Source organism: Nansenia antarctica (genome assembly GCF_963989245.1).
Source record: "Nansenia antarctica genome assembly, chromosome: 6".
Taxonomy (NCBI): domain Eukaryota; kingdom Metazoa; phylum Chordata; class Actinopteri; order Argentiniformes; family Microstomatidae; genus Nansenia; species Nansenia antarctica.
The window spans coordinates 66,179,199-66,207,092 of NC_137676.1; the positions used below are offsets into that span (position 1 = coordinate 66,179,199).

The 27,894-nt window shown below is 44.8% G+C and overlaps 2 protein-coding genes across 6 annotated transcripts in view; both read left to right on the forward strand.

Moving 5' to 3' along the window:
• Positions 1–27,894, forward strand: part of LOC308161248 (histone H3.2) — a gene marked incomplete at its 3' end in the record, with an annotated part of 174,362 nt that overhangs the window by 91,777 nt on the left and 54,691 nt on the right. The window lies entirely within an intron of this gene.
• LOC308160091 (high affinity choline transporter 1-like) lies at positions 1,590–27,371 on the forward strand. Of its 5 annotated transcripts, XM_080533960.1 has the most exons (10): positions 9,686–9,766; positions 9,904–10,000; positions 16,664–16,875; positions 17,178–17,291; positions 18,437–18,592; positions 20,952–21,100; positions 21,289–21,432; positions 21,774–21,927; positions 22,411–22,628; positions 24,296–27,371. In XM_080533960.1, exons 3-10 carry the CDS (start codon positions 16,692–16,694, stop codon positions 24,875–24,877), a joined length of 1,701 nt encoding a protein of 566 aa, XP_080390086.1. In that variant the 5' UTR covers positions 9,686–9,766; positions 9,904–10,000; positions 16,664–16,691; the 3' UTR covers positions 24,878–27,371. The 5 variants fall into 5 exon arrangements, with proteins under 5 accessions (XP_080390087.1, XP_080390086.1, XP_080390085.1 ...); XM_080533961.1 differs by lacking the exons at positions 9,686–9,766; positions 9,904–10,000 and adding an exon at positions 1,590–1,622; XM_080533959.1 differs by having other exon boundaries at positions 9,686–10,000.

Consider the following 27,894-nt stretch of genomic DNA (forward strand, 5'->3'; position numbering starts at 1 on the left):
ATGCCAACCGTGGCACCTTCAATAAACTGTGTGTGTTTCTTCGAATGCAGTGGCGGTTGCGTCGTAAAAAGGGCACCGTCCGCAACTGACCTGGGGTCAAATGAAAATGTCAAGCACCTGATCGTAGGCTACTGGAAGTGTGCAAGGTTTAACTTCAGAGTTCGCACTTCTGGGACTGTTCCTTTGGTTGTAATATAGCCTGGGAAAATCAAGGCAGGTCTGAGGTATTTGACAGTATTTGACTGCTGTGTGTATGTGTGTGTGTGTGTGTGCATGTGTGTTTGCAACGCTGTCTAAGTGCGTGTGTGCGTTTATGTGTTTGTGTGTGTGTGCATGTGTGTTTGCAACGCTGTCTAAGTGTGTGTGTATGTGTGTCTGTGTCTGTGTGTGTGTGTGTGTGCGTGTTCCAGACACCTTTTTCTTTGGTGTCAATTCAGTAAACAAAGATGAGAAGGTCATGACTCTAACAACTGGCCCATGATTTGGCAAATACTGAGGTTACTGATGACTTCATGATCTACTGATGAATCAGCTGATGTTCCGGACCAGAATGTCCCTGACAACAACCTGAGCCCACTGGCACTCTAGGGCCAGATTATGTGAAATGTGTATCTGTATGGTCTTAATTAGTTGATAGGATAGTGGCCTAATTGACGTACAGAGTGCGTCACCCTGAGGCAATCGCAAGCACAAACAAACACTAAGGGTTGTGAATCCTAACTTGAGATCCCACAGTTTGGGGTGTGGAGGTTAATCTGACCCGTAGTTAAAGCCAGCCACCATATTTCAAACATGGGGCTTTGTGTTATTCCAGTTGCAGTTTCCAGTTTTTGTTTCCACAGATTGTCCCTGGGTAAATTTATATTTCCTGGAAAGCATTTGAAAAAAAAGAAGTTAGGCTTTAGAGCCTCCTCCTCCTCCTCTCTCTCCCTCTCTCTCTCTTGGATGTATTCCTGTCGTCGGTTGCAGCTCTCTCCTTCTTTCACTCTATCTCCCCCACCCTCCCTCCGTCTATTTCTCTAATATGGAGCTGGCGGGTAGCCCTAGTCTGTATCCAGCACACTATCAGTGAAAACATGTTTGTGTCGGCTCCCTGCAGGAATGCCTGGCCCACAGACCAGGGAGTGGGGGTGGGGTGTGTGTGTGTGTGTGTGTGCTTGTGTGCGTGCATGCGTCTGTGCATGCGTTTGTGCATGCGTCTGTGCGTGTGTGTCTGTGTATGTATGTGTGTGTATGTGTGTGTGTGTTTAGGGGTGTGTGTTTAGGGGTGTGTGGGGGGCTCTGTTTCTGAGATGGACGTCTAATGTTACTGCATGGGTTTGATCTGTACGGGTCTCAGGGTATCAGGGTGTTTTGAGAAGGGGCGGTACTGTATGGCAATGGTTTGGGACGGGGGGTGGGGTGTTGAGGCCTGCGGTACTCTTAAGGGGGTGTTTTTCGGATACGGGGCCGCGAATAGGGGAGTGCGGGACATGTGGGAAGAGACTTATCCCTAATCGACACGAGCCACGGCTGGCTGTCATATAATCACTGGCTTGGTTTTTTCGTCCCCGCCAAGTTCTCGTCTCAGTAAATAACCGCAGTGTTTCATTGAATGATGTTTCAGAGAAGTTCTTGGCTGGGTAAGGAAGGACTCCTCCACCCAGCGTTGAATACAATCATTTCTTTTCGACGAGACGTCGTGTGGTGTGGAGGTGTGGCGTTGGTCTTTTGATATGATATTGCCAAGCGATTCTACCCTTCGTTCTGGATTTCTGCCAGACTCCCTGCATACACCCAAGGCAGTAACGTCAACAAAACCGTCGGCTCTACATGGCTATACGTTTGTATAGGAACTATACATCTCTACATTTTCTATATCTATCACGGTCTGTCGTGTCTTGATTGATACGTCAGGTTTTTAATGCAGTAGCCGAGCCTTGTGCTCATTGCGACTCATGCAAAGTGGAGTGTGTGACTGTGTGGACTGGTCTCTTTGTTTGATCTTGTCCGCTGTGGTTTCCTTTTCCATTGTTGCTGTTCGTGATAGGCCTCTGAGTGTACACTTCCGCACTCCGCACATAAGGGGGGGGGGGGGGCAGGATATGGGTGCAAGGGGGCAACAGCACCTGCCTCCTAGCCCTGCCACTCATAAAGTGCCCTTTTTAAAAATAACATCATGGTTGTCAGTCAGAGCAGGTGAGCAGTGTCGAGAGTGAGCCGAGTGGGGAGCGGGGTAGGTATTTATTAATTTTATTATGTCGAGCGAATTTTGAAAAAGGCGGGAGTGTGGACTTTCTCTCACACTCCGTTTTCTCTCACAGATCAGCAATTTTCAAAGCAAATATGGCCCATTTTCTCCGTCACAAGTCAAATATAGGTTGTAGTTAAATACTAGTTCAATATGTATTCACGTTGAATATATATCCGCAATAGAAGCCCCCCGGCGGCACATGCTGTAGTGGATGAGTGTGTGTGAAAGTTCTAGGTCTGTCGTTAGGATATGATGAATGTATGTTTGCGCACGTGTGTGTATGTGTGTCTTCTTACAAACGTGGAGTAAAGGTAAATGTAATGTAAATGTAACTCGTAAATCATCTTTTATGAATGCCTGAAAGTCACCAGGGGTGTCAGTATGCCATAGCCTATAGCCTCGGCTCGGTGTCTCTGCTGTACAGTCTTCTAGAGTTCAGTTCCAGGAGTTATCCTTAGCCCTGCCTCTTCACTTTTTGAAGGGCGCATGCTAATCAGTCAGAGAGAGAGATTGGTAGGGGAAATAGCCTGGGGCGATTTGATACTCCTGCTATGTCACACAGATAAAGGTCATGCAGAAACTTTAAACTTTGTTTTACGGGAACGATAAAGTTACCCAGCGACAATCTTGCGAGAAACAAAAACTGGAACTGCAGTGAATTAACAGCATGTGACAGACAAACCCTCAGACACAAAGCCCCATAGATACAGTGGTTGGCTTTAACACAGATCTGGGGTCGTGTGTGTGTATGAGAGAGAGAGAGAGAGAGAGAGAGAGAGATCATTACACTGATCAAAGCATTTGCTTGATTGATCTTGACATTTATGATGGCTCAGGACCTGTCTATGCTTGTAAGTTCAAACAAACCACTCAAACCACTCAAGCCAGCTATGTGAGCACATGTGCTCATGCTATATAGGCTATATATATTTACAAGTTATGTTCACTTCACAAGGTTTCTGTCCAGCCCCCACCTTATTGATTTTCAGACCAAATCATTTATCTATCATTCTGTTGTTATGTAACAGATCACACAATGTTCTAAGAAAACCAGATACCTCCGGTGGCCATTTTGTGGATGCCTGGTGTTTGGGGTTTCGACTTTCGTCACCACGGAGATAGAATGTTGGTTAACGACCAGTCCTAGAGACTGCCGGAATAAAGTCGTGGGTTGGTGGTGCCAAGTCTATGACACAGACTGATATGGTCAGATAGACACACAGGACAGGATGTCCTTTGGCCTTCGATGTATGTTGACTAAACATGTGTTGATAGACAGACAGACTCTCCCAGTTCCGTCATGGCGGAATTCTGAATCAGGGTGTTCCTCAACACCCAGCTTACGGCAACAACAGGAGGCCGTCTGAGTCGGGATACACAGAACCAACTCTCTGAATCAAAGCGACGGTATACCCTTTGAGCCACAGGGTTTGACCTAACCCTAACCCTAACCCTAGAGGAAATGCTTTGATCAAGAGATCAGAGAGTAGACGGAGGGATAGATGGATAATGCTTATTGAAGTGGAGGGAGGGGGGAGAGAGAGAAAGAAAGAAAGAGAGAGAGAGAGACGGATAATGCTTATTGAAGTGGAGGGAGGGGGGAGAGAGAGAAAGAAAGAGAGAGAGAGAGACGGACAATGCTTATTGAATTGGAGGGAGGGGGAGCGAGAGGTAGAGAGAGAGAAAGGGGGGGAGAGAGAGAGTGAGAGAGAGAGAAGGGATGTGGCAGTTTTTGTGCTGCTCCTCCTATAGAAGACTGTTTACAGGGCTGCTCAAATGTTCAGTCACATGGTGGGGGGGCGGCATAAAGCTCAAGGGATCACACTGCACGCATCAGTGAAAAGAACAGTACATGCTATACATACACGTACACACAGACAGACAGACAGACAGACAGACAGACAGACAGACAGACAGACAGACAGACAGACAGACAGACAGACAGTCAGACAGACAGACACACAAACAAAACATGTAGACATTCAAATGGACAGTACATACTATACATACATACACGTACACACAGACAGACAGACAGTCAGACAGACAGACACACAAACAAAACATGTAGACATTCAAATGGACAGGCAACAAACACATAAACACAGGCAACACACACACAAACACACACACACAAACACATAAATACACACATACACACACACACACACACACACACACACGCCGATACAGCCCTGCAATCTCCATAGACAAACATTGAAATGCACAGGCACATGCACACGCACACACACACACACACACACATACAGCCATGCAATCTCCATCGACAAACATTGACAGTAGAATGGGCTGTGCTGAAGAGCTCAGTGACACGTGGCATAGTCATAGGATGCCACCATTCCAAAAAGTCAGTTCGCCAAATTTCTGCCCTGCTAGACCATCCCCGTTCAAGTGTGAGTACTGTTGTTGTTGTGAAGTGAGTGGAAAAACATCAAGCAGCAACAACAGCTCAGTGGTGAAGTGGTCGGTCACACAAGCTCACAGAACAGGACTGATGGGTGCTGAAGTTGAGCAGCGTGTCAAAAATCGCCTCGTTCGCGACACTCCCGAGTTCCAAACTTTATTGGACTCAGTGGAGCATCGGTAACACGTTCTTTGGAGTGATAAATCACGCTTCACTGTCTGACAGGCCAGTCTGGGTTTGGCAGATGCCAGGAGAACGCTACCTGCCCGTATGCATAGTGCCAACTGTATACGTTTGGTAGAGGAGGAATGATGGTCGGGGGATGTTTTTCATTGTTAGTTCCAGCGAAGGGACACCTTGATGCGACAGCGTACAATGAGATTCTAGAGAATTGTATGCTTCCAATTTTGTGTCCAACAGTTTGGGTAAGGCTCTTTCTTGCTTCAGCATGACAATGCCCCCCCGTGCACAAAGCAAGGTCCTTAATGACATGGCTTGCCGGGTTTGGTGTGGAAGAACTTGACTGCCCTGACCATAACCCCATCGAACACCTTTGGGATGAATTGGAACCCTGACTGCGAGCCAGGCCTTCTCACCCAAAATCAGTGCCCGAACTCACTAATGCTCTTGTGGCTGAATGGGAGTAACTTGGAGACTGATAAACATTGAGACTGATAGACTTTGAGACTATAGACTTTGAGACTGATAGACTTTGAGACTGATAGACTTTGAGACTTAGCACATCGAGCTATGGATTCCAAGACTGTCCATCCACAGAAATTATGGTTTTAACCATGTTTTGGGGTTCTGATATGATAGTTTTAACCAGGTTTTGGGGCTCTGATAGGGTAAGACAGTTGAACTAAGCTCATGAGACATAAGTTATATTCTTCAAGAATCAATGATTTATATATACTGTAAAAAAACAAAAACAATACTATAAAAAATGTAAGCACTGTACCAATCCCAGATTACGCCCTTTTAATGTGTGTCGAGTTTTATTAATAACGTATCATTATCCATAAGTGATAATTATCATAACTACTACATACTTTTCCCTTGGGCCAAATGCGTCAGTCAAGTTTATCCATCGAATGACAAGAATGACAGGCTGGTAAACTGTTGTCAATAGCCGAAAGCTTTTTGACTCAAGTCCTATATACTTATAACAAAGGAAGGAAGGGATATTTTATTATAGCCCTGTAGTGATGTTTGGCACAAACATAGCAAACGTGTGGGTGTGTGTGTTCATGTGTGTGTGTGATGATTCACTTTCACTATCTTAGTCAAATGTATTTGTTCACTAGCATAGTCAAATGTATTTGTTCACTAGCATAGTCAAATGTATTTGTTGTAAGTTGCTGTGAAGTTGCCGAAAATGTAGGCCTAAATGTAGTGTGTGTGTGTGTGTGTGTGTGTGTGTGTGTGTGTGTGTGTGTGTGTGTGTGTGTGTGTGATTATCCATCTGAATATGCTAAAACATGTCATAAGACCATTAACCAAGCTAAAATGTTGCACTGTTCCCAAATCCTGCATTACTGGTGGTTTTTAGTATAAAAATAGTATAGTATATAGTTACAGTTAGTTATTAAAAAAAATACTGTGATAGTTACTGCTACAGTATGATGTTTAAAGGGATAGGTAATACATATAATAATACAGGGATAATACATCCTTATTCCTTACCCATAAATGGGTCTTTGGACAAGGACAGACATCAGTGGGGCGGCTGTGGTGCAGGAGGTAGAGTCACCTTCTAATGATCACAAGGTTGGCAGATCAGCGGATCGAGCCCCGGCTGGCCACATGTCGAAGTGTCCTTGGGCAAGACACTGAACCCCAAAATTGCTCCCAGTGAGCGGGCCAGCGCCTTGCATGGCAGCTTGCCGCCATTGGTGTGTGAATGTGTGTGTGAATGGGTGAATGAGAGGCTGTTGTAAAGCACTTTGGAGCAGCAAAAAAGGCGCTATATAAGTGCCGTCCATTTACCATTTAGCACATTTATTCTGTCTTAATCTTTATCAGGTAACCAAATAGGTGATTTTGTAATTTGGGTGAACTATCCCTTTAATGTGTTCTGCACTACAAGGGATGTCCTATGTGTGTATTGTGAGGTACTTCCATGCACTATTGCTGGTAGTTGCTCATGTGTCTAACATCCATAAGAGACAGTAGTATTATCCTAGTAGTCAGTATCAGTTAGAATCGGGTCAGTATCAGTTAGAAGTGCTACGATGGTTCCTACGACTGTTTCGTGTTCTATGACAGGGATGATGAGGAGATGAGTGTTGTCTTTATGTGCATCGGAAGTTATCAACGGAGCGTTACATTATAGGCCTATCAGTACACGGTCATTAGCGAGCGCTACTCAGTAATTAGTAGACAAACTCCTAGTCCTTTGATTAGTCGTACTACTGTTGGTTTTGTCCTAGCCGTGAGCAGAGATGAGTGGCCCTCCCGATGGTAATCGAGGACAGGCACGCCGCGTGCCCGGCCAAAACCCTTCCACCATGATCTCATTAGAGCCAGGACGCTGTGTTCAATGTTCAATTACTGACACATGTGGAAGAGACTGCAGGGGGGGAAAGAGAGAGCGAGGGAGCGAGAGGGGGGAGGGGAGAGAGAGAGAGGACTGAAAGGAGGAGGAGAACAGGAATGAACAATGAAGTCTATCAGAAAAAGAGTGTGTGCTGCTGCCACAGTGGGTACTCCCACCCATCCCCCCTGTGACATCACACACACACACACATGCACATGCACACACACACACACACACACACACACACACACACACACACACACACACACACACAGACGCACACTCACGCTTTGTCTGAGCATTCCCAGCACAGGAAGGGGGCTCTTAAAGGGACTCTAACGTCCCACAGCTGGACCACTGTTGTTGATGCTCTCTGAAAAGAAAAGGGGGGAAAAGAAAGTGTTTTTGTCGATTGCTGCTGTTTTTGGGGGAAAAGTGTTAGTTGATTTCTTTGTCTCTTGAGAAGCATTTGTATTGTTTCAGCAGCATCATTAGCCTACTCACTGCATCGGGTAAAGTAAAAAAAGCTACTTGTAGTAGCCTAGTTACTGTAGCTGGCTGCAATGTCATGTTTTATCTCTGAAGTGTAAAGTGTCTGTTAACTTGCAAGACAGGTAGTTCAGGTGACACGGGTTACGCTAGAATCAACAAATCACTTTTTTGCAAGTCAATGCAGTCCCACTGGACATAGTGGATAGTTTAAGACTAAACCCACTTCCAATGAAAATATATATTACATTTAATACCATTTAGCAGATGCTTTTATCCAAAGCGACTTACAATTAGAGATTACAGGGACAGTCTCCCTGGAGTAATTGAGGGCTAAGTGCCTTACTCAAGAGCACACTAGCAGTGGTGTTCCCCAGGTGGTAACTTTTAATCTCACTTGCAGGTAACTCTCACTTGCAGGAATTCAATGTTTACTAGCGTGCTGATATAGTCTGCAGGAGTGCAATGTGTTCTTATAAACTTTTACGCCAACAAATCCAGCAACTGTCCATTTGAGTGAATTGATTGAGACCCATACGTGTCCTTTGGAACCAACTGCGTTATGCCACCATTTAGCCGCTAACACGCTAGCCACATTGTAGGTGACCCCATGGTTCCCCCATTGAAACCCATGTTTTCTTTGTGCAAGTTTTATTTAATAGCTGATAATCTACATAGACTTTGATAAGTAACAAGTTCTTTGTGTGTCAAGTGTTTTATTGGTTTCGGCAGTATGTGCATTCCAATGCTCCATTATCATCAGTGAGCACTTGTCAAGTGGGAGCCAACCCTCATCTTACGGTCCCTTTCTTTTCAGTCCCAGGTACAGTTCACTACATGACAACCTAAACGTTTCACTCATCTGGAGGGTGTGTTTGACCCTCGACCTCAGTGAGACCTGTCCATAACAGGAACATCCAGAAACCCATGCATGCCATAGGTTCAAGTCTGGCTGTGTGCAGTGGCAACATGTTGTTTTTCCTCAGTTTGAGAGCGTTTGGAGAGCGCCCTGTGTAAAGCTCCAGTTCACCTTGCGTGCTTCTCATTACTAAGTCTGCCCTTAGCTGATATAAAGCTGTCAATACTGGAGGAGACCGGCTTCTCTAGATCTTTGAATTACGGTGTCATTATGAACGGCAATTCTAGCACTTAGAGAGAGAACAATGTCTCCTCTCTTCCTACACACAGGGTTATTATATCTACAGTGTGGTCTCTCTATCTGTATATCGTTTTCAACCTTTAAACCCTAAACCAGGCTTTTCTGGGCCTATGTTTTTGTATTTATACAACGACAATACTTCCACCTCCTCATTCGCTCAAAAATGTGCTGTCTCGGGCGATTTTTTAAAAAACGGGATACTCTCCACACTCGAGGCAGAACAAGTTGGTCTTTGTTGTGTGTCAAGGAGGGGCGCTCAAACCAATGAAAAAGAGGAAGAAGAAGAAGAAAAAAACTGAGAGAGAGAGAGGAAGGGGAGCGAGGGAGAGATGTTGTTTTTCTGACGGCCAAATAGTAATATGATGGGCTGGGCCAGGCTGCCAAGGGACGCATAGCTGGCAGGGACAATGGTATTGTGCAACTGCTGGACAGATACTGTACAATAGCGTCTCCTCGAAGGCATATCTTGTTTTTGTGAAGAGGGAGAGACTAAGAGAGAGAGAGGGAGGGAGGCAGAGAGAGAGAGATAAAGAAAGGGGGGGCGGGGTGATACAGAGGGAGGGATACTATAGAAAAGGAAAAAGTCTAGATAAAACATCTAGGGTAATTCGTCCTCACATGGTTCTGAGGCTGATCTCATCCATACCGCTGGGAGGTAATTGGCCAAGCACGAACAAGGAAATTGACGTAGTCACCAATCAGATCACAGGCTGCTAGCTTCCTGCACCCTGTGTCATCGGACACCCCCCACCACAGGGTTTATAACCGAGGAGTTGCACAGGGTTGTTCTAGGATGAGTGTTCTGCCCTTCCCCCGGAATAGACTCGAGACCGACCACAAGCTCTCCCTCTCTTCACTAGTTTTGTTGTCCCAAGTTCTCTCTCTCTCTCTCTCTACCTACCTGTTGGTTGAACTTGCCTGGTGACTTTCTTATCAGTTCAGACTGGTTTTAATTTAATTTCAGTTCCCGGTTTCTCTCTCTCTCGCTCTTCAGTCTGAGAGAGTCTTAGACCTCACACATTTTTTTGATCCTGCCTTTCTCTCACTGTGGCTCTTAGCCCTCCATTGACTGTGCCTGCCGTCCCCTTGTCTCATGTGAATAGCCTTCACTGCATCAGCTCTAGGTGGGACACGCTTTAACTCTCATCACATTAGGTATGTATGTCATTTATCAACTTCCCAGAGAGTTTAGGCTTTTGTTGGTGTATCCGTTAGGGTTTTGTTCTTTTGGTTTGTGTTTATTTTGTTTTGTTTTGTCACTGTCAATACGGTTTGAACTTCAAATGGGGATGAAGTGTGTTTGTGTGTGTGTGTGTGTGTGTGTGTGTGTGTGTGTGTGTGTGTGTGCACGTGTATGTGTGTGTGTGCACGTGTGTGTTGATCAGGCCATGGGCCATTGGCAGTCATTAAGCTAGAAGAAGGAAGATTTTTGTTTGTTTTTCTGTCTGTGTGTGTGTGTGTGTGTGTGTGTGTGTGTGTGTGTTGGATCGATTTCATGTGTGTTGTTAGAGATGGAGTGTTTTGTCAGTGTGTTGCCTGGGGTACGCTAAGTGAGGGTGCATGCCTGGCCCAGAATAGCCTCAAGGGATTTCATAACTACATTTAGGCTGACCCATGAGCCAATTTAGTCTGTCTGTTGTCTCTAACATGACTAAATTGATTATCTTTGTTTTTGTACTATGTTCCTGATATATTTAAACTGTCGTCAGAACAACTGTTCTCTTCCCTCCCATGGGAGATAAAATAAAAACATCAAGGTTATTTTCTTTAGTTTTAAATGTGAGAAGGTCAGATGTCCAATGTAGTTTGTTCTTGGTCCCCGATATGCCTAAATTGGTTATCTTTGTTACTGTTTGTTTTAACAATGTCTCTGTTATGCACAAAACTGTTGTAATTTTCCATCCCTGGAGATAAAGGATCAAGGTTGTTATTTTCAGTTTCATATGTGGTTTCTGCAAGCATGGTAGATCATGATCTAAGTTGCCATTTCTCTCTCTCTCTCTCTCTCTCTCTCTCTCTCTCTCTCTCTCTCTCTCTCTCTCTCTCTCTCTCTCTCTCTCTCTCTCTCTCTCTCTCTCTCTCTCTCTCTCTCTCTTTGCTTATGATAAGCAGATGGTCTTTCCTGTGTTTCCAATTGATTATTTTAATCAATGACCTCACAGAGGCTGATATGAAACGGTTTATTCAGTTCTGCAGAATAGAACCTCAGTCATAACGTAACTTACATAACTTATGCCTTGTAAGAGAGACTATCTTCTGTGTGTAAATGTGTTTATATCCTCACCCACCTCCCAAGTGTTACACAACCCCCCCCTCCCCCCACACCACACCCCCCTCCCTCCATACACACACACACACACACACACACACACACACACACACACACACACACACCAGCACTACATGTGCAAACCGAGAGATAAGTTAACCAGACGGCATTACGGCATTGTATGTAAAAGAATACATCCTGATTTGGTATACATGTTGTATGGTGATCCCATATAGATGCCATATAGGCTATAGCTCTGTTAGACCCTATATGCAGCACCACTACCCACTATACTTAGATGTGGGACATCTGCAGAAGGTGAATGTTTTGAAGGGAATTGATACTCTCGGCGTTCAGTGTGTATGCATGGGAGTGCTTCAATGGTGCTTTATTTGAGTAGGCCTGATTTCTGAAAATCTTTTCTTTTTTTATAGTAGTATTTCTTCATGGTAGGGAGTTAAATGTTCAAAGTCAGAATGAAAGTGATGCTTTTGTTTTGGGAAAAGTGTAGGCCTAAGTGATATATAAAATTTGGTTGAAAGTCGTATGCCAGTAAGATAGACGGAGAACATTTTGGGAACTTATGGGGTTGCAGCGTTGATGCCTACCCCATGCATTTTTAGAAATCGTCTGGTGTCCAGGCCGTGGCAGTTTAGTCTTCTCCAGGAGTTTTTTCAGGCAAGTTTTAGGTTATTATTATTACATTATTGTGTCGATGTAATGGAATGTACACAAACGTCACCATTTGGGCAAACTGAAAGGGGTGAGGAACGGTGTTAAATTCTTAAAGGTCTCAGTCAGTACGGTACCTGTGAGATTTCCATTCGCTCTTTCAGTCAGGAGAGAAGGGGAGGAGGAAGAGAGGGAGGGGGTGGTGGAGGTAGGATGGCTCTTGTTTTTTTCCATGGCCGTGCAAACAGTGTTCTCTCTCTCTCTCTCACTCCCCCTTTCTCTCTCTCTCTCTCTCTCTCTCTCTCTCTCTCTCTCTCTCTCTCTCTCTCTCTCTCTCTCTCTCTCTCTCTCTCTGAAAGGCGACACGGACAGGCCTAGAACGTTGACGTCACAGTTCACACACTCCATTCTGACCATTCTGAAGTTTTTTTTTTACATGATTGCTTTCTACTCAAACACCCACATAGCACATATGAATGTAGATATCAATAAAAGCTTAATCTCCATTTGTTTGCCTGCAACAGCGGTTAGCTTAGACTGAAATATGATATGCGTGTTGACCTCCGCACTAGTATCAGATGATTGTGCGGTACGAGGACGGTTGTGCATGTTTGTGCATGCCATGCAGACACAGACCAACACACACGCGCACACGCACACACACACACACGCGCGCCCATACGCACAACCCCCCCCACCCCGAGGCTGCACTATAGGAAAAGTACTGAGTCACATTCCTAGACAGATGGGTCTGCACTGGAAACCTGCCAGGCCACACCTTACTCACTACCTGGAGGAATGTTTTTAAAATATAGTTTGACCTTAATTTATTGAATTAAAAGGGTATAAATTGGACTCCAGCTGGTAACACATGCCGCTGTGTGCGTGCCAAATTGTTTGATTCGGTTAACGGGGGCTCTGTGATACGACACTGAGCTGAAGCTCAGGAGCCCTGTCCGGGGGGGAGGGTGAGATCACCAGCCCTTTTAAAACCCAGCTAAGGTCAGGGGTGAAATGAGCTGACCCTGGGAAAGTGTGTGTGTGTGTGTGTGTGTGTGTATACACAAGTGTGTTAGGTATGTGGAGACGTGTGCGTGTGTGTATACAAGTGTGTTAGGTATGTGGGGGCGTGTGTGTGTGTGTGTGTGTGTGTGTGTCTGTGTATAAGGACCCCTTTCTTTAGGAGGAGAGAGGCCAGGTGGAGGAACAGATTTAGATTTCGGAGAGGTGGGCTTTGACCCCGTCCCCACCCCCCAGGAATGGGGCTACATGTACCAGGGCTCCCAGCTGCCCAGATAATGAAGTGGGAAAGAGCTGTGTGTGCGTGTGTGTGGGTGTGTGTGTGTTTAGTGAAAACTCCCTCTGTTGCACTCTAATCTCCCCACCCTGCTTATCGGAAATGGTTTGGTTGGTTTTGGTTGTAGGTCACTCGCCACGGTGACTAACCCATGGTAACCGAGAAAGTGTGTGCAGAACCCTATGTCACATACAGGAAAGATGTGTCATTAAATGTCAGAATCAGTCAATGGGGGTGTGGGTGTGGGTGTGTGTGTGTATGGATGTGTGGAAAGTATGTGCAATGTCTGTGTGTGAGTGAGTGGGTGAGTGAGTAAGTAAGCATGGGGGTCTGCTTGTGAAAGCAGATTAAAAATAAAATAGAGTAATTAGTTTAAAGGCCTTTTTTAAATAGCTACAGCTGGAGAATAGTGTGCCTCCAAGTAGACTCTGAGGTAATGTTGGCGGTGGTCTGAGCCTTATTTGGTCCACTGGAATATAGTGAGATAGTGAGAGCCAGGAACGGTGCAACTCTCTCCTGCACTGATGTTTGCTGAGCAAACACCCGAATAGAGAAGCATGTATGACACGGTTGTGAAAGAGAGGAGGGAGGAGAAGGAGGGAGGGAATAGGCGGAGGGAGGGTGGGGAAGAGAGGAGTGGACCGCACCGCACCGTCTTGGGTCTGGCCCGTATAATGAATGGGATTGTTTTCGTCCCTACCAGCGGTATACAAACTGCCAGTGTACTCCAGTGTCTCTCTGGAGGGACTCCAGTCTCAAGCGTTTTGGCGTGGCATGTGCAATGCTTCACGTGTATTCGCGAAGACGGGGAGGGAGAGAGAGAGAGAGAGAGAGAGAGAGAGAGAGAGAGAGAAAAAAACTAAGACCAGAAAAAAAGAAAGAATCCAAAAGCTTTGTGTACATAGACCGGAGGTAAAGGGTATTCAAGAGAGAAAGACCGACGCGTGAAGAAACAACAATCACAGTAGCGAAAATAACTCTATAATTATCAGTGTGTACCGAAGGTGTTAGGACAACTTAAGAGAGTGTATTGTAGTAGTTGAGGTACGCGCGGGGGGCCCGCCCTTTATGTAAACAAAGACACCGCCGCTGTATGTCTGGCGTGTGCGTGGACCAGAATCTCTCTGGCAGGTCTTGAAGACAAGTACCAGGATAAACAAACAGCAGGAAAGGCCTTATCTAGAACAAACAGTCCATCAGAAAGAGAAAGAGAGAGAGAGGTCCCCTCGGCCTGGGCTAATCATTCCCCACCCCCGCATCTGTGCCCTACTTGTAGGCCCGTAGGGGGGGCCCCACTAAGGAGGGAGGTATTTAGACAGTACTTCCCCTGTTTAAAAACAGCCCGGAGTTTACTAGGAACTCTGCAGTTTCAATGTAAAAGGGGCTTTCATTGTGTGAGTTTTGGTCGTGAGGAAGTTCTGAAGTGAAGCTATTGTCTCGCTACTTGCTTACCAGTGTTTGGTTTGTATTGAAGTCGCTCGATGCGGCTTTGTCGTGGCCGTTCTTCTGCTTGTCCTTAATCGTCAGCGAGATCTTAATGATGTTGTAATAATCGTTTGTTGATAACGACCTTGTTTAGGTTCGGAATGTCTGGTATGTAGGGAGTCTTGCTACACTGTAGGCGCATACATACATACACACACACACAAGCACAAATGTACACATGTACACGCATGTGAGGACACACACCTTACACACACACACACACACCCTCTCTCTTATTCTCCAGATCCAACCAATTGCCCCACCCCCCGCCCCCCCCTTCCCCCCCACGCTTCACAGTTCACAGTATTATTAATTCTATTGTTTTCATGTTATATTCCATTTCTTTTTTTATTTTATTTTATTCTATTCAAATCTTTTGCAGGACAGGAAACATTGATTTACCCTTAAAGAAGGCTGTGTTTGTTACCTCTATGACAGTTCTACACTGCCAATACTGTATGTCAGATGAACTATTACTGCCTGTCGTATTGAAATCTTTTGTGTAATAAAACCCACATTCGAAAGAGACAGCTTTATTGTGATGCTTGATCACTTGAAGTTCCGTCACCCCTGGTTAAAGATTGGTTAAAACTTGGGGCCAGGAGTTTTCCCTGACCAATATTGGCTAGGAAAAACCTCTGGCCCTAGTTATAACACCCTTATAAAATGCCTATGACACTGTTGTCTATATTGAACAGCAGTCCAGTTCTATCGGTGGTCCAAGCTACGGTCAAAAAAGCTCTTTCATTTCCAGCACCGGGTGGTACGTACGTAGGTTCCTTTCTCAAGTTCTTCAGGCCTCTCTCTTATACACCTCCATGCTCACCTGACCGCACACACGCACACACACACACAGACACACACACAGACACACACACACACGCACACGCGCACACACACGCGCGCACACACACACACACACACACACTTGAACACTCTAATACTATAGCCTACAAGGCTACAAGTTATTTTCACTTCCCGAGGTTTCCGTCGAACCTTGGGGCCTCGTCCCACTGAAGATGGGCCACCGCCATTTTGTCAACGCTGCCCAGCAGCTGGTGAGCCTTCCTCCACCTCTCCACCTCTTCACGCCCCCCTCCACCTCCCTTTCTCCCCCTCTGCCACTTCAAGCAGAGCCTGACTTGGGCATCAGAAAAAAAAAGCGCCTTCCTTTCTTTTATTATTTTTAATATTTTTTATGTTTTACATTTATCTTTCTTTCTTCCTCCCCTCTTTCCTGAAAGAAGGGATATTATCTACTTTCTCCACCTCCTCCTCCTCCTCCTCCTCCTCCTCTCTCCATCTGTTCATTGACTTGACTACCTGTTATCGACTCGCCCAGTTGTTTGTTGTTTATTGTTTCTTTTGCGCTTGATAGTTTCTTGCACGTGGTGAATGTCATTTAGCATTTATGTTTGTTTATTTTTTTCAAAAGCAGCAACTTAGATGGCAATTTTTGTGCAACCCCCCTCCACCCCCACCCCCGTTCTACTCCAAACCCAAAGTAATTCTGTGGTTATGCAAAAGGCAAAACAGTACTATTTATTAATCACTGTTTATGTATGTACTCTATCTCACCTTGTCAATCCTGCTGTATGTGTATCCCTTGTACAGTATGTGGATCATCTGTATTTACAAGTATACACATAAGTATAAGCATTGGATGAGTTTCAAATTCTCTTTAAGTACTGGGCAGTTACAAAGAAAACAACATTATTAATATTGTATATATATATATACACTGGTTAACTGCATGCTTCGGTTTAGTGCACATAGCCACTAGAGCCTGGTAGACATAGCATATATCTGGAGTTGACCGTACAAGCAAGGGAGGCTAGTGAATGTAGAAATCGGAGGATGAGCTCATTGTAATGAATGGAACGAAATAAGGAATCGTGTCAAACAAATACCAAACATATTAAAAAAATATATAAAGTGTTCGACACCATTCTTCATTTTCCATTCCATGCATTGGTATGAGCCCGTCCTCCGATCTTCTACTTCCAGCAGCCTCCCCTTGGTGTACAGTGTACTCTTTGCGGTGGTTAACTATGTACTGACCACGTACGTTCTCTCTCTATCTACCGTCTGACAGGTAACATATCCAAAGCTTCGGGGAGAAGATGGCGCTAAACGTCCCTGGTCTGGTGGTCATGGCGGTGTTCTACGTCCTCATCCTGGGGACGGGGATCTGGGCGTCCATGCGCTCCAAGAAGGAGGAGAAGAAGTGCACGGGAGGAGGGATGGAGGTCACGCTGCTCGCCGGGCGCAACATCAACCTGATGGTTGGGATCTTTACACTGACTGGTGAGGGAGGGAGGGAGGGATTTGAAAGCAGCCAATCTGATTGGGTCCTTTTTTGGGGGGGAGATTCCATCCAATTCACCTGAGACCTTGTTGTGAAATATAATAGCACTCGTTTCCACCAAGGTTGTGTGATTGGAATCATCAAATTCGACCAGTTCAGTTTCAGAGCTCACCGAAAAACTAAATGCATCGGGGAAAACAATAACTTCAAAAACAATAACTCAAAATGTCTAAGATGTGTACGTATGTATGCAGGGGTGTTGTAACGTGTTTCTCTCTCTGTGTGTGTTTCCCCCTCACAGCTACCTGGGTCGGCGGAGGCTTCATCCTGGGCATCGCGGAGGCCGTGTACAACCCGACGCTAGGCCTGGTCTGGGCCCTGATGCCCGTCCCCTACGTCCTCACATTCTTCCTGGGTGAGTGGGACACGTAGGACAGTAGGACGTTGACCCGCTCTGTTGACCCAACAATATTGACAAACGCTCGACCCAAAATACAAGATGTGCCCTATGCTCCACTGATCCACATGTGACAGCAGCTGGGAACAAGTCGGCAACCGTTTAGGGACTTTTACTAATAAATACATTTCAGCTTTGTTGAAAATCAACGGCACACTCGCTAGTCAAGCCAAAACATTGCAATGCAATGGATTCTGTGAGTTATCCTCACTCCTCTACACTAACTAGGTAGTAGTGGGGATTACTCACCGAATCCATTGTAGCTGCTGTCATATAATACGATGCTACCTCATCGGTCCCAGCCACACAGATGAAACACAGTGTTGCATTGTGGGTAGTGGTTGCCTTGCCTAATGGATAGTGAGTTGGACTGGTGATCAGAAGGTCATGAGTTGAAATCCCACCTGGGAACACCACCCTAAGTTACTCCAGGGGAGACTGTCCCTTGGAATCGCTAATTGTAAGTCGCTTTGGATAAATGTGTCTGCTAAATGGTTAATATGATGTAAGATCACCATTTAAGGTCAAAGTCAGTAGGCGATGACAATGAACAGCATGACATTGAGCACTCTGACCATTGTCACTGCAGCAGGCCACCAAACCGATTCCAATTACGGTACACAGGCGCTATCAGATTAGAGTGCCATGTGGCTGACCCAGTATCAGGTTAGTGTGAGAGCTGTCAATGAGACGAGAACCTGTGCACCTCCCCCCTCCTCGGCTGTAAACATATCATCCCCTTAAAAAAGGACGATGAGCAATCACTTTACCATCGTAACCTGAGGCGACCGCCCGGGCGACAGGTGGTGGTGCACTTATCAAGAGGAGCAGGACGGAATGCACTCCCTCGCGGGATGAAAAACAACCTGTCAGAGTTTTACTGCCCCTGTGTAATTGAGGAGGCCGTCAAACGGAAACTTTGATTCTAATGTAACGTAAACCCGATTAGCGATTCGGTTCCGTTTTGTTCCCATTGTTGTCGTAGGGGAGAGAGAGCGGGACGACGACGTGGAAGGTGTCGAGGTGTTATCTGAGGACAACACTCTTTGTTTATAATGCGAAAGCTTTATTATCCCTCCCCCCTTCCTCTTTTTCCTCACCAGGTGGTTTTTTCTTCGCCAAGCCGATGAGGGAAAACAAGTACATGACAATGATGGACCCCTTCCAGCTGAAGTACGGCAACGTCCTGAGCAGTGCACTGATCCTTCCTGCGCTGATCGCCGACGTCCTGTGGGTCGCGCGCACGCTTGTCAGCCTAGGTAAATTAACACATCCAGTGTTTCACACACTCACACACACAAACTCACTCACTCACTCACTCTCTCTCACTCACACACTCACACACTCCTCGGTTGTTCCAGTTCTTTGTGAACTGGGAGAAACTCAAGAACGTCATGTCAGTGAGAAGGAAAGAGGCGAAATGTGTGTTGAGCGCTGCAGAAGTGCTGTACACAATGGGGACTCATGAGTCAAGACTGGAGGCCATGATAACAATGGTGGATGGAGTACAATATACAGACCGTACAAAGTTGTGCTTTATTTAACAATAAATAGCTTTTTAATAATAAAAAAAAACCTTCCTTGAAGTAGGCCTACTGTATCTTTCATTTGTACAGGTTAGGTCGTATTAGGGACACCACCTTTGTATGAATATGTTCCGCATCATAACCCCATTTGGTGATCAACAATTCTCATTTAAAACTATTAATAGTTGAATAATATTGTTTACATTCATGGTTGGTATATACTTTAATATTCAATCAAGGGAATCTGTGTGTGTGTGTGTGTGTGTTTGTGTGTGCGTGTGTGTGCGTGCGCGCTTGTGGTGTGTATGGTGTATGTTTTAACACTGTTTTTGTTTTCCAGCGTTTTTTCAAAGGGGGTTTAAGAGTGAGCAGCCTGTTGATTGTGAAAGGTGATCAATTATTTAACGAGGTTCTTGTGTCACAAGAGGGTTTATTCCAGCCTGTGTTTCAAAGAGGGTTTTGTAAGAGAGAGAGAGAGGGAACAAAACATATCATTTTCCAGAATCCATCGTAGTAGTAGGAGAAGGCTGGAAACTGGACACTATCGGCCTACTTGGTGTTTTGGAAAAAAACTTTATTCGACCACTGAAACCAACGTGTTACATTACAGTGGTCAGTGGCCCGCCCCCACACGATACCCATAATGCTCAGTTAGTGTCTTTGTGACTGAGGACTACACACGCGCATACACTCGATTTGCACAGGGACCCCCCCGCTTTTGCTTGGCCTGTGTGTGTCCATGTCTGCGTGTGTGCATGCGTGCGTGCGTGCGTGCGTGCGTGCGTGTCTGCCCAAACCTAGCTACTAAAGCAAACCGCTTCGGATTGAATCCTGAACTCGATACGTAGATTTCATTTCTCATCTTGATCCTCATCACCATAGCTTCCTGTATTCAATCCATCCTGACCTCAAGCCCCTCTTCAACAACCAACATCCAACCCCTCTCAGGATATCTCCTACTTAACCGGGGCTGCTACTGAAAAATGGTGGGTCAGATAGGTGGGTTGTAAAATAAGGCCATCGGGTTATTATCTTCCGGGGGGTGGGGGGGGGTTATAAACAGACACCAAGGTAAACTCAAAAGGTCAAAAGGTCACTGGGAGGCTGAAACAGTAGTCAGCGATGCGCCGATCTGACACTTTTCTGTTTAAGGGCGTTGTTTTGGTGTGGCTGCATCGCGGCAGGGGGGACCCTGGCATTGAGGAAGACTGTGCAGGTAGAGATGCTTCTGCTTGCTTGTTTGAGTAACACAGATGTTCTTTTCTTTTCCTTTATCTAGATTTAAAAAAAATATTATTCCTTTATTTCTAGATTAAGTTCTTATCATGATTCTGATGATAATGATGATGTTGATGATGATGATGATGATGATGATGCATCTTTGACGGAGAACGGGAACACACTCTGAGACTCACAATCAATAGGCTGCTTGTATCGTTCAGTATCTGTTCTGTTCTGTTTTTTATTTTATTTTATTATTTTATTTCATGGCCTGTTGCTTCTCCATGACTCTCTTGGTTGCTTTTACGGTTTGAAACCCAAACCGCTCATGCTTTGCATTTCATTCTTCTCTGCAAGAATTGCTCAACCATGGAGGTAAATGTGAAATCTGTGTGTTAAAGTTCCCTTGAAAACTTGCATTTGTGGCAGTTAGGTAGTACAATGATAAGACGACAGCATTGCACATCATTGTACTAAGCCTAGTTGGTTATCATACTGTATTCAGGTTATAGATGCAGTGTACAGTATGTGTTATTTGGATGCAAACAGAAGTCATTCTTACCAAATAATGTTAGCTTACAAAGGGCAATAAATATTTATATATATATGTGTGTGTGTGTGTCTTTGAATATATAAATATACAGAGAGAGAGAGGAGAGCGAGAGAGCGAGCAAGCAATGAGAGAACAAAAGAGAGAGCGAGAGAGTATGAGAGAGTGAAAGAAAAAAAGAGTGAGAGTGAGAGAGTGAGAGAAAAAGGCAACATATTCCAGAGAGCATGTTTCTTGATCAGCACAACAGATGATCAAAACTGTCATAACGATCTTTGACATTCCGTGGATGTTGAGTATTCCGCTGGTCTGTAATTCCAGGTGGGACCATGAGCGTTATCCTGGACCTTTCCTATGTTTACTCCATCTGCATCTCCTCGGTGGTGGCCATCGTATACACCCTGCTGGGCGGACTCTACTCTGTGGCTTACACCGACGTCATTCAGCTCATCCTCATCTTCGTCAGCCTGGTAAGTGAATCAAGTCAAACTTTATTTAATGGGGAAAATCATCTGACTTCATGAAGACTTTTCCTAATTCACTTATGTACTAATACAGGGAGCTGAGGGTATCACGAACAAATATACCGTCTTTTTTGGAAATTGGAGTTGCATGACTAGTTCTGTAATTGATTGATGTTCCTGTTGTGCCGTTGCAGTGGATCTGTGTTCCGTTCCTCCTGGTTAACCCTTACTCCATGGACATCACACTGACCGCCTTCAACGAGACCTTCCAGGCTCCCTGGATCGGAACGGTGGAGCCAGCCGACGCCGGAAAGTGGATTGATGATTTCCTGGTGCTGGTGAGTGAACACATACAATACAGACAAAAAAATAGTGCACACACGCACACACGCACGCACGCACGCACACACACACACGCACGCACACATGCACACACAGACACACACACACACACACACATGCATGCACACGCAGGCACGCGCACATACACACACGCACACGTAAACGCACACACACACACACACGGTTATGATGTTGCTTCGTGAGTATGCCGTGATAGCCGTGACAACATGGTGTTGAATCCGGCCCCAGGCAGACGGCCACACACACACACACACACACACACACACACACACCTGCTACATCTCGTCTGACCTCCCCTGCTCTTGTTTCACCTCAGGGTCTCGGCGGTCTGGCCTACCAGGCGTTCTACCAGAGGATCCTGTCAGCCTCGTCCTACACCCAGGCTCAGGTCACCTGCTTCGCCTCCTCTGCCTTCTGCCTCGTCCTGGGGATCCCCTCCATGCTGGTCGGGGCCGTGGCCGCTTCCACAGGTAACAGCCGTTGGTATACTGTGGGTGCGTCTGGAAATACGCTCTGGAGATCTGATCAGCGCTCATGGAATGCCTCTTGCCCAATCGATTTACTTGGTCGCTCTATGACGTTGAACCCAGTGTGCACTCCGGGCGCTCTCAGAGCGAATTTTACGGACATACTGTATTTACCATTAGCCGGCAATTGCACATATTTGCTTTCGCTAGCAATCATAGCGATGATGCCTGTTTAAAAAAATGTCTAGTGTCTTATGTTTGTGATGTTCTGCAGTTTGCGATGTATGGGCTTTCATAGTGTATTAACAGCAAACATACGGCATTGTGACACCCAGTGGCTCTGTTGTAGAGGGCATTGTGACACCCAGTGGCTCTGTAGTAGAGGGCATTGTGACACCCAGTGGCTCTGTAGTTGGGGGCATTGTGACATACCAGACCTGTGGAACTCTGGAACACAAAATGCCATAACTTGTTGTTGTGTTCCAGACTGGAACCTGACCGACTACGGCTCCCCCGCCCCATACGAGCGCGGTCAGGCGGGCTCCATCCTCCCCATCGCCCTGCAGTACCTCTGCCCCACTTACATCTCCATCATCGGCATCGGGGCTATCGCCGCCGCTGTGATGTCATCCATGGACTCTGCCCTTCTCTCCTCCGCCTCCATGTTCTCCTCGAACATCTACAAGAACATCATCAGGAAACAGGTGAGAGGCGGACGAGAATGTCACCAAAAATCGTTACGCAAGACATCACCAGACAACCGAGATGTCACAGCAGGACACAAACACAACCAAATACGGCGAAAGACCATTGAAATGTCACAACACCATTAAAACCCAGACCACAAGGCCACCCGGCATTTATATCACTCTAGGCTTCTGGCCTAAGCTTAAAGTAAATAAACGAAATATCTGGTCTGTGAATTATCTTAATTTGACACAGGCATCTCTATTTCAACCCGTCAATTCTTAGAAACAGAGTCTGAAATTGTTTCTCCACCAGGTCTTAAAAACAAGAGCCTTTTATTGGTCAATATTGTACTGTGTGTATATATGCCCTGAGTGGGCAGTTACTTTTACAGTTATTTACAACCCAGCCACATTGTTATATAGTCAAGCTGCTACTGCTGGCATGGCAACACAAAGGAGCTATTCACACTTTTGATAGTCGCCTGTTTTCACTTTGCATTTTGTTTTTCTCTCTCTTGAACGCCCTTTTTATTTAATTGTTTCCATTCCGTCTCGCCCCCACAGAATGTGCCTTGTAATATAGGGCAACGTTCAAGCCAAGGATGACAAACTGTTCTAAGTTGTTCTTCAAGTGCTTTTGCAGGGGTTCAGTCGGGTTCAAACCAAGTACTGTGCAGTGTTACCGCATTTGAAATAACTTAACTAGGGTTGGCCGATATCCACATCTTCTTCACAATAATATTACTTTAGGAGATAACCCAATATATGATCATATCATTTATTCACTGCTGAAGTATGGTGGAAACATCCCAACATAAGCAAACATAATCACTGAACTACTGTTATGACTGGTGTTAAAATAAATAAATAGTCTGGTGAAACAAAGATACATGTTTTCACCACTAAATTGGCTTTGCTTTGCAGGAAACAAGTTTGTTTCACCAGTTTTAGGCACTTTAACAGGCTATTTTATGTAAGAGAACAATATCATGATATGCTCCAAATATCACAATATTCAATCATATCTAATTTCTGCCATATCTAATCTTAAACAAACGTAATGTTATAAAATAGTGTTCAGGGACTTAATTTTATAATTTTTAATTTTAATTTAATTTGACTTGAGTGGGCGAAGCTACTATACTCCCTGAGACCCTGCTGACATCATCATTAAGAGTCCAGATCTCCTCACTGTATGGTAATGATTATTATTATAATAGAAAGCTTTATAGGACAGCTTTTTACATTGTATAGAGGAGCCCCCCACCTACACAGTCATTTTGTGTGACAATACTCACCACACAGAGGGCCAGGCATTTTTCCATGTGACCTAACTAGAGCTCAGTGTTTCTTTATGTTATAAGATTACATTACTCTAGAGGGTGATGCGTAATACAATACACACCTCGAAAAACTATACGGTTGTATTGTTTCAATTTTGGCACAAATATTCCCGACCGACATTGAAAAAGTATTTTTGCATTGTATTCATTGTTACAACATGTATTGTTTTTCGAGGTGTTTATTGTAATTCGATGTGTGCATTGTATTTAATTTTGGCACGCATCACCCTCCATGTCATGCTTCACAAAGGCTCTTTCAATGAAGACATGGTGAGGAGATTGTGCTTAGTTGAAGTCTCAATCTCAATCATGTGGTTTCCTCCGTCCTTCTCCGCACAGGCAGGGGACAGGGAGATGCAGTGGGTGATCCGTATCACCGTCGTGGTCACCGGTCTCGCCGGCACCGCCCTGACCTTCCTGGACAACAGCGTGTTGGTCTTCTGGCTAGTGGGCGTGGACATGTCCTACACCATCATGTTCCCCCAGATGGTGTGCGTCCTCTTCTTCAAGGTCTCCAACGGCTACGGGGCCTCCATGGGCTACCTCCTGAGTGCGGTACTGAGGCTCATGAGCGGGGAGCCCCTCATCAACCTCCCCCCCGTCATCCACTTCCCGGGGTGCCGGCTGGACGCCGAGGGAAAGCTGACCCAGTTCTTCCCCTTCCGTACCACCATCATGCTCACCTCGTTGTTCACCATCCTTCTCGTGTCCTACCTCGCCGAGTACATCTTCAGCAAGGGCCTGCTGTCGGAGAGGTGGGACATTTTCCAGATCAGTAGGAAGCAGGCTAAAGTGGCCGCCGCCAAGGCCATCGCGTTAGGGACCGAGAAGAAGCCCTTCGTGGAGAACAAGGAGAACAAGGAGAACAAGGAGAACAAGGACCCAGCCGTCTCCAGGCAACTGCTGGACACCACCTGCTAAGGCAGAAAGGGGGCAGCCATTTTGTCATCACCAGGGACGGGGGGGAGGCTCTGGGGAGAGAGAGGAGGGTAAACAAAGAGAGCGGAAAACACAAAAGAACTACCATCACTACCATCATCCAGCAGTATGGTAAAATGCCACGATAACAAAGAGCAAAGAGTTTGTGCAAAGTGTTTTTCTTTTTTCTTTTTTGTTGCCCCAGATACACAACTCTCTCAGAAATGATAGAAACTAAGAACCGTCCAATTCCTGAATAAACAACACTCTCTAAGGTGGTTTGGATGTGACAGGGCTTGACTCTACATGACTGACTGCAGGGCGATTAGTCACGGGCAATGTAACTTCTCCTTAAATGTGAAATCACTATGCAAGAATTCAACACGTGTTTGTGTATATCCCAGCAATAGCCAACAGTAGTTCTTGTGACTTGGTTAACAAGCCAAGCGAAAACTAAACATCAGGGACATAAAAAAAAAACCGACAAAAAAAGAAACGACACCAAAAAGTTAAAATTGTCAACAGCAGCAAGAGCCAGAATTCCGTTCTCTGCCAAGGCAGACCGAAGACTCCTGCTGTGTTGCAATTTTCACAGGGGTAATTTTCAGCAACAGTCCTCGAGGGGACATCTTGGCTGCGGAATTAAAAGCTGTTGTTTGTGTGATAAATCTAACAATTTTACTACAACTGCACAGAGAAAAGAAAGAAAGCCAGACAACGCTCCACCTCCTCCTCTTTCTCTTTCTACTCCTCCGCCAGATTCTGGAAAGGCCCAGCAAACAAACAAAACAAAGCCTTTCACTGTCTGTAAATTATTTTGTACAGTATAGTTGTTTTTCTATTGGTTATATATGCAAAGCTTTAGTATACAAGGGGGCCCTTTGTTTCATGCGCCTTTGGTTATTTATGTTTTCATACTGAGCCTAGTAGATTGGTATACAGAGGGGTTCTATGATGATGTGTTTCCTTTATTTCCTATATATTCTTACTCTACAGATGTCAACTGCTTCACAGAATCATTTGGTATACAGTATGTATTGAGTGATAATGTTGGCCTATACAGTACTCTCCTATGGTTCTTTCACCAAATCAGTTGATTGTGAGGATGGACATAAACTGCTAGTCATTGTCATTTCCTACAATATACTGTACACAATTAACTGTTGTGGGACAGGAGAACCTACAAACAACGCATGCATTTGTTTTGTTTTTTTATACATGTGTGATATGTGACTTACCTGTAATATACTATTGTTGTGTACAGCCATATCCTAAATATGTAAAGTATATATATATATACACACACTGTTTTATCAAAGCTCAACATATGTAGCCAAAGAGTTTTTTTAAAGAAATGTGAATAAAGGTGGGAATAAAGGTAATGTCGGGTTCTTATTGTATCTCCAGTTACATAGTCCGTTACCAAGGCGAATTGAATGTAAGACTGATTCAACTGTTGTCAAGTGCAGATCATGGAGGGGCTTATACAGCGGGGCACAATGTTCAGAGTTGTGTTGCAGATAGAAATGCAACATACAATAATGGACACAATTCTCCACTTTTACAAGATGGAGTCATATGCACTGCAAAACCCTCTGAAAGAGCCACAGCAGCAAGACTAGAGGTTTCATTTAACTATTGTCAACATTGCTGATTGAAAGCAATAACATGTAATCAACCATTCGGATGGGACCGCCATCTTTTAAGGGGAAGTGGGTCAAAATATTACTCAAATTGAAATAAGTTTTCCCAGCCTTAATGAATACAAGAAATCAACAATCAATTAATGTTAATTACCTAACGGGGCAATCTGGGATTGGCACCGAACATTTTACTTTTAAATTGATTATTGAATAATATTACGTATAACTGACTCATAAAAGTTTTTTTTAAAACATGCTTAAAAAATGTTTTCCCAGCCATAATGGATACAATAAATCTTTATAATCAACTAATGTTAATTACAATCCGGGGCAATCTGGGATTGGCACTGTATATTTCACTTGTTAATTGATTCTTGAAGAATGTTACTTATGAATGCCTCATGAGCTTAGTTCAACAATCTTACCTCATCCGAATCCAAAATGAGCGTGTTTTACTGTTTGTAACCAATGCAATTATAAACAAACACTGTATAGCTTCAGAACATAGTGAACTTGGATGGTCAGTCCTTGATCCATAGCTCAAGTCTACATAGTTGAGTGGTTACCTCTCTCCAACTCGTCACTCAGCTGTTTACCAAATAAAGTGGCAGGGAGTACGCCTTGGGATAGTTCGAATCCCTGTTTGAATCCCAGATTGCCCCTATGAATTCCATTGTAAAACTTTCATGCTTTCCGAGCCCAAATGTATACATTAAATCTACATAATCGATTGCTGTTTATCCACCCCATGTTTGTTTGGTTTACCGCCGTACTATGCATGTTGTTTGTGTACGAAGAGCTTTTGTAAGGCTGTCCTCTTGTCTCTTGGCAAGGTCCTACATTGTAATCAACTATAAATCCCCATGGGGTTGTTCTGTTGGAATAAAGGTTGAAATAGAACCACAGATGTGTTTTTCTCATTCAAAAACAAGCACCAACACACCAGAGTCATGTCCCCATTCTGAAGTTAGCTGATTATGTGAAAGTTATTAGTGCTGTGCTGGAACAGATGTATGCAAAGCCAGTAGCTCTCAGAGACTGGAGTTGGAGAAGCCCTACTTACACAAGTGCTTAAAATTAAGCAAGGCAGACATGTCTTGATAAAAGGTAATTGAAAAGACAAGACATTAAACAACTGCAAAATATTAAGTCTACATGGCTTTATTTAATCAGTGAATCATCCACGTTCTCAGTCTGTTACAGGCCGCTCTGGAACATAGCTTGTGCATGCGAGGAAAGGATTTTTCGGGGGGGCCTTTAAGATGCCACCACCTCCACCTCCTTCTCCTTCTCCTGGAGAATGACTGCGGGAGAGAATTTGCATTAATAACAATATTCAACAACACCATTTCCAATAAAGGCTGTAGTGAAATGGTA

What these genes read in the sequence shown, in the direction of transcription:
- LOC308160091 (XM_080533958.1), top strand. Translation starts at nt 15,588, where the DNA reads ATGGGCCACCGCCATTTTGTCAACGCTGCCCAGCAGCTG. An exon ending in GCGCACGCTTGTCAGCCTAG is followed by an intron (nt 18,593 to 20,951) that starts GTAAATTAACAC and finishes CTGTAATTCCAG; the next exon opens with GTGGGACCATGAGCGTTATC. An exon ending in TTGATGATTTCCTGGTGCTG is followed by an intron (nt 21,433 to 21,773) that starts GTGAGTGAACAC and finishes GTTTCACCTCAG; the next exon opens with GGTCTCGGCGGTCTGGCCTA.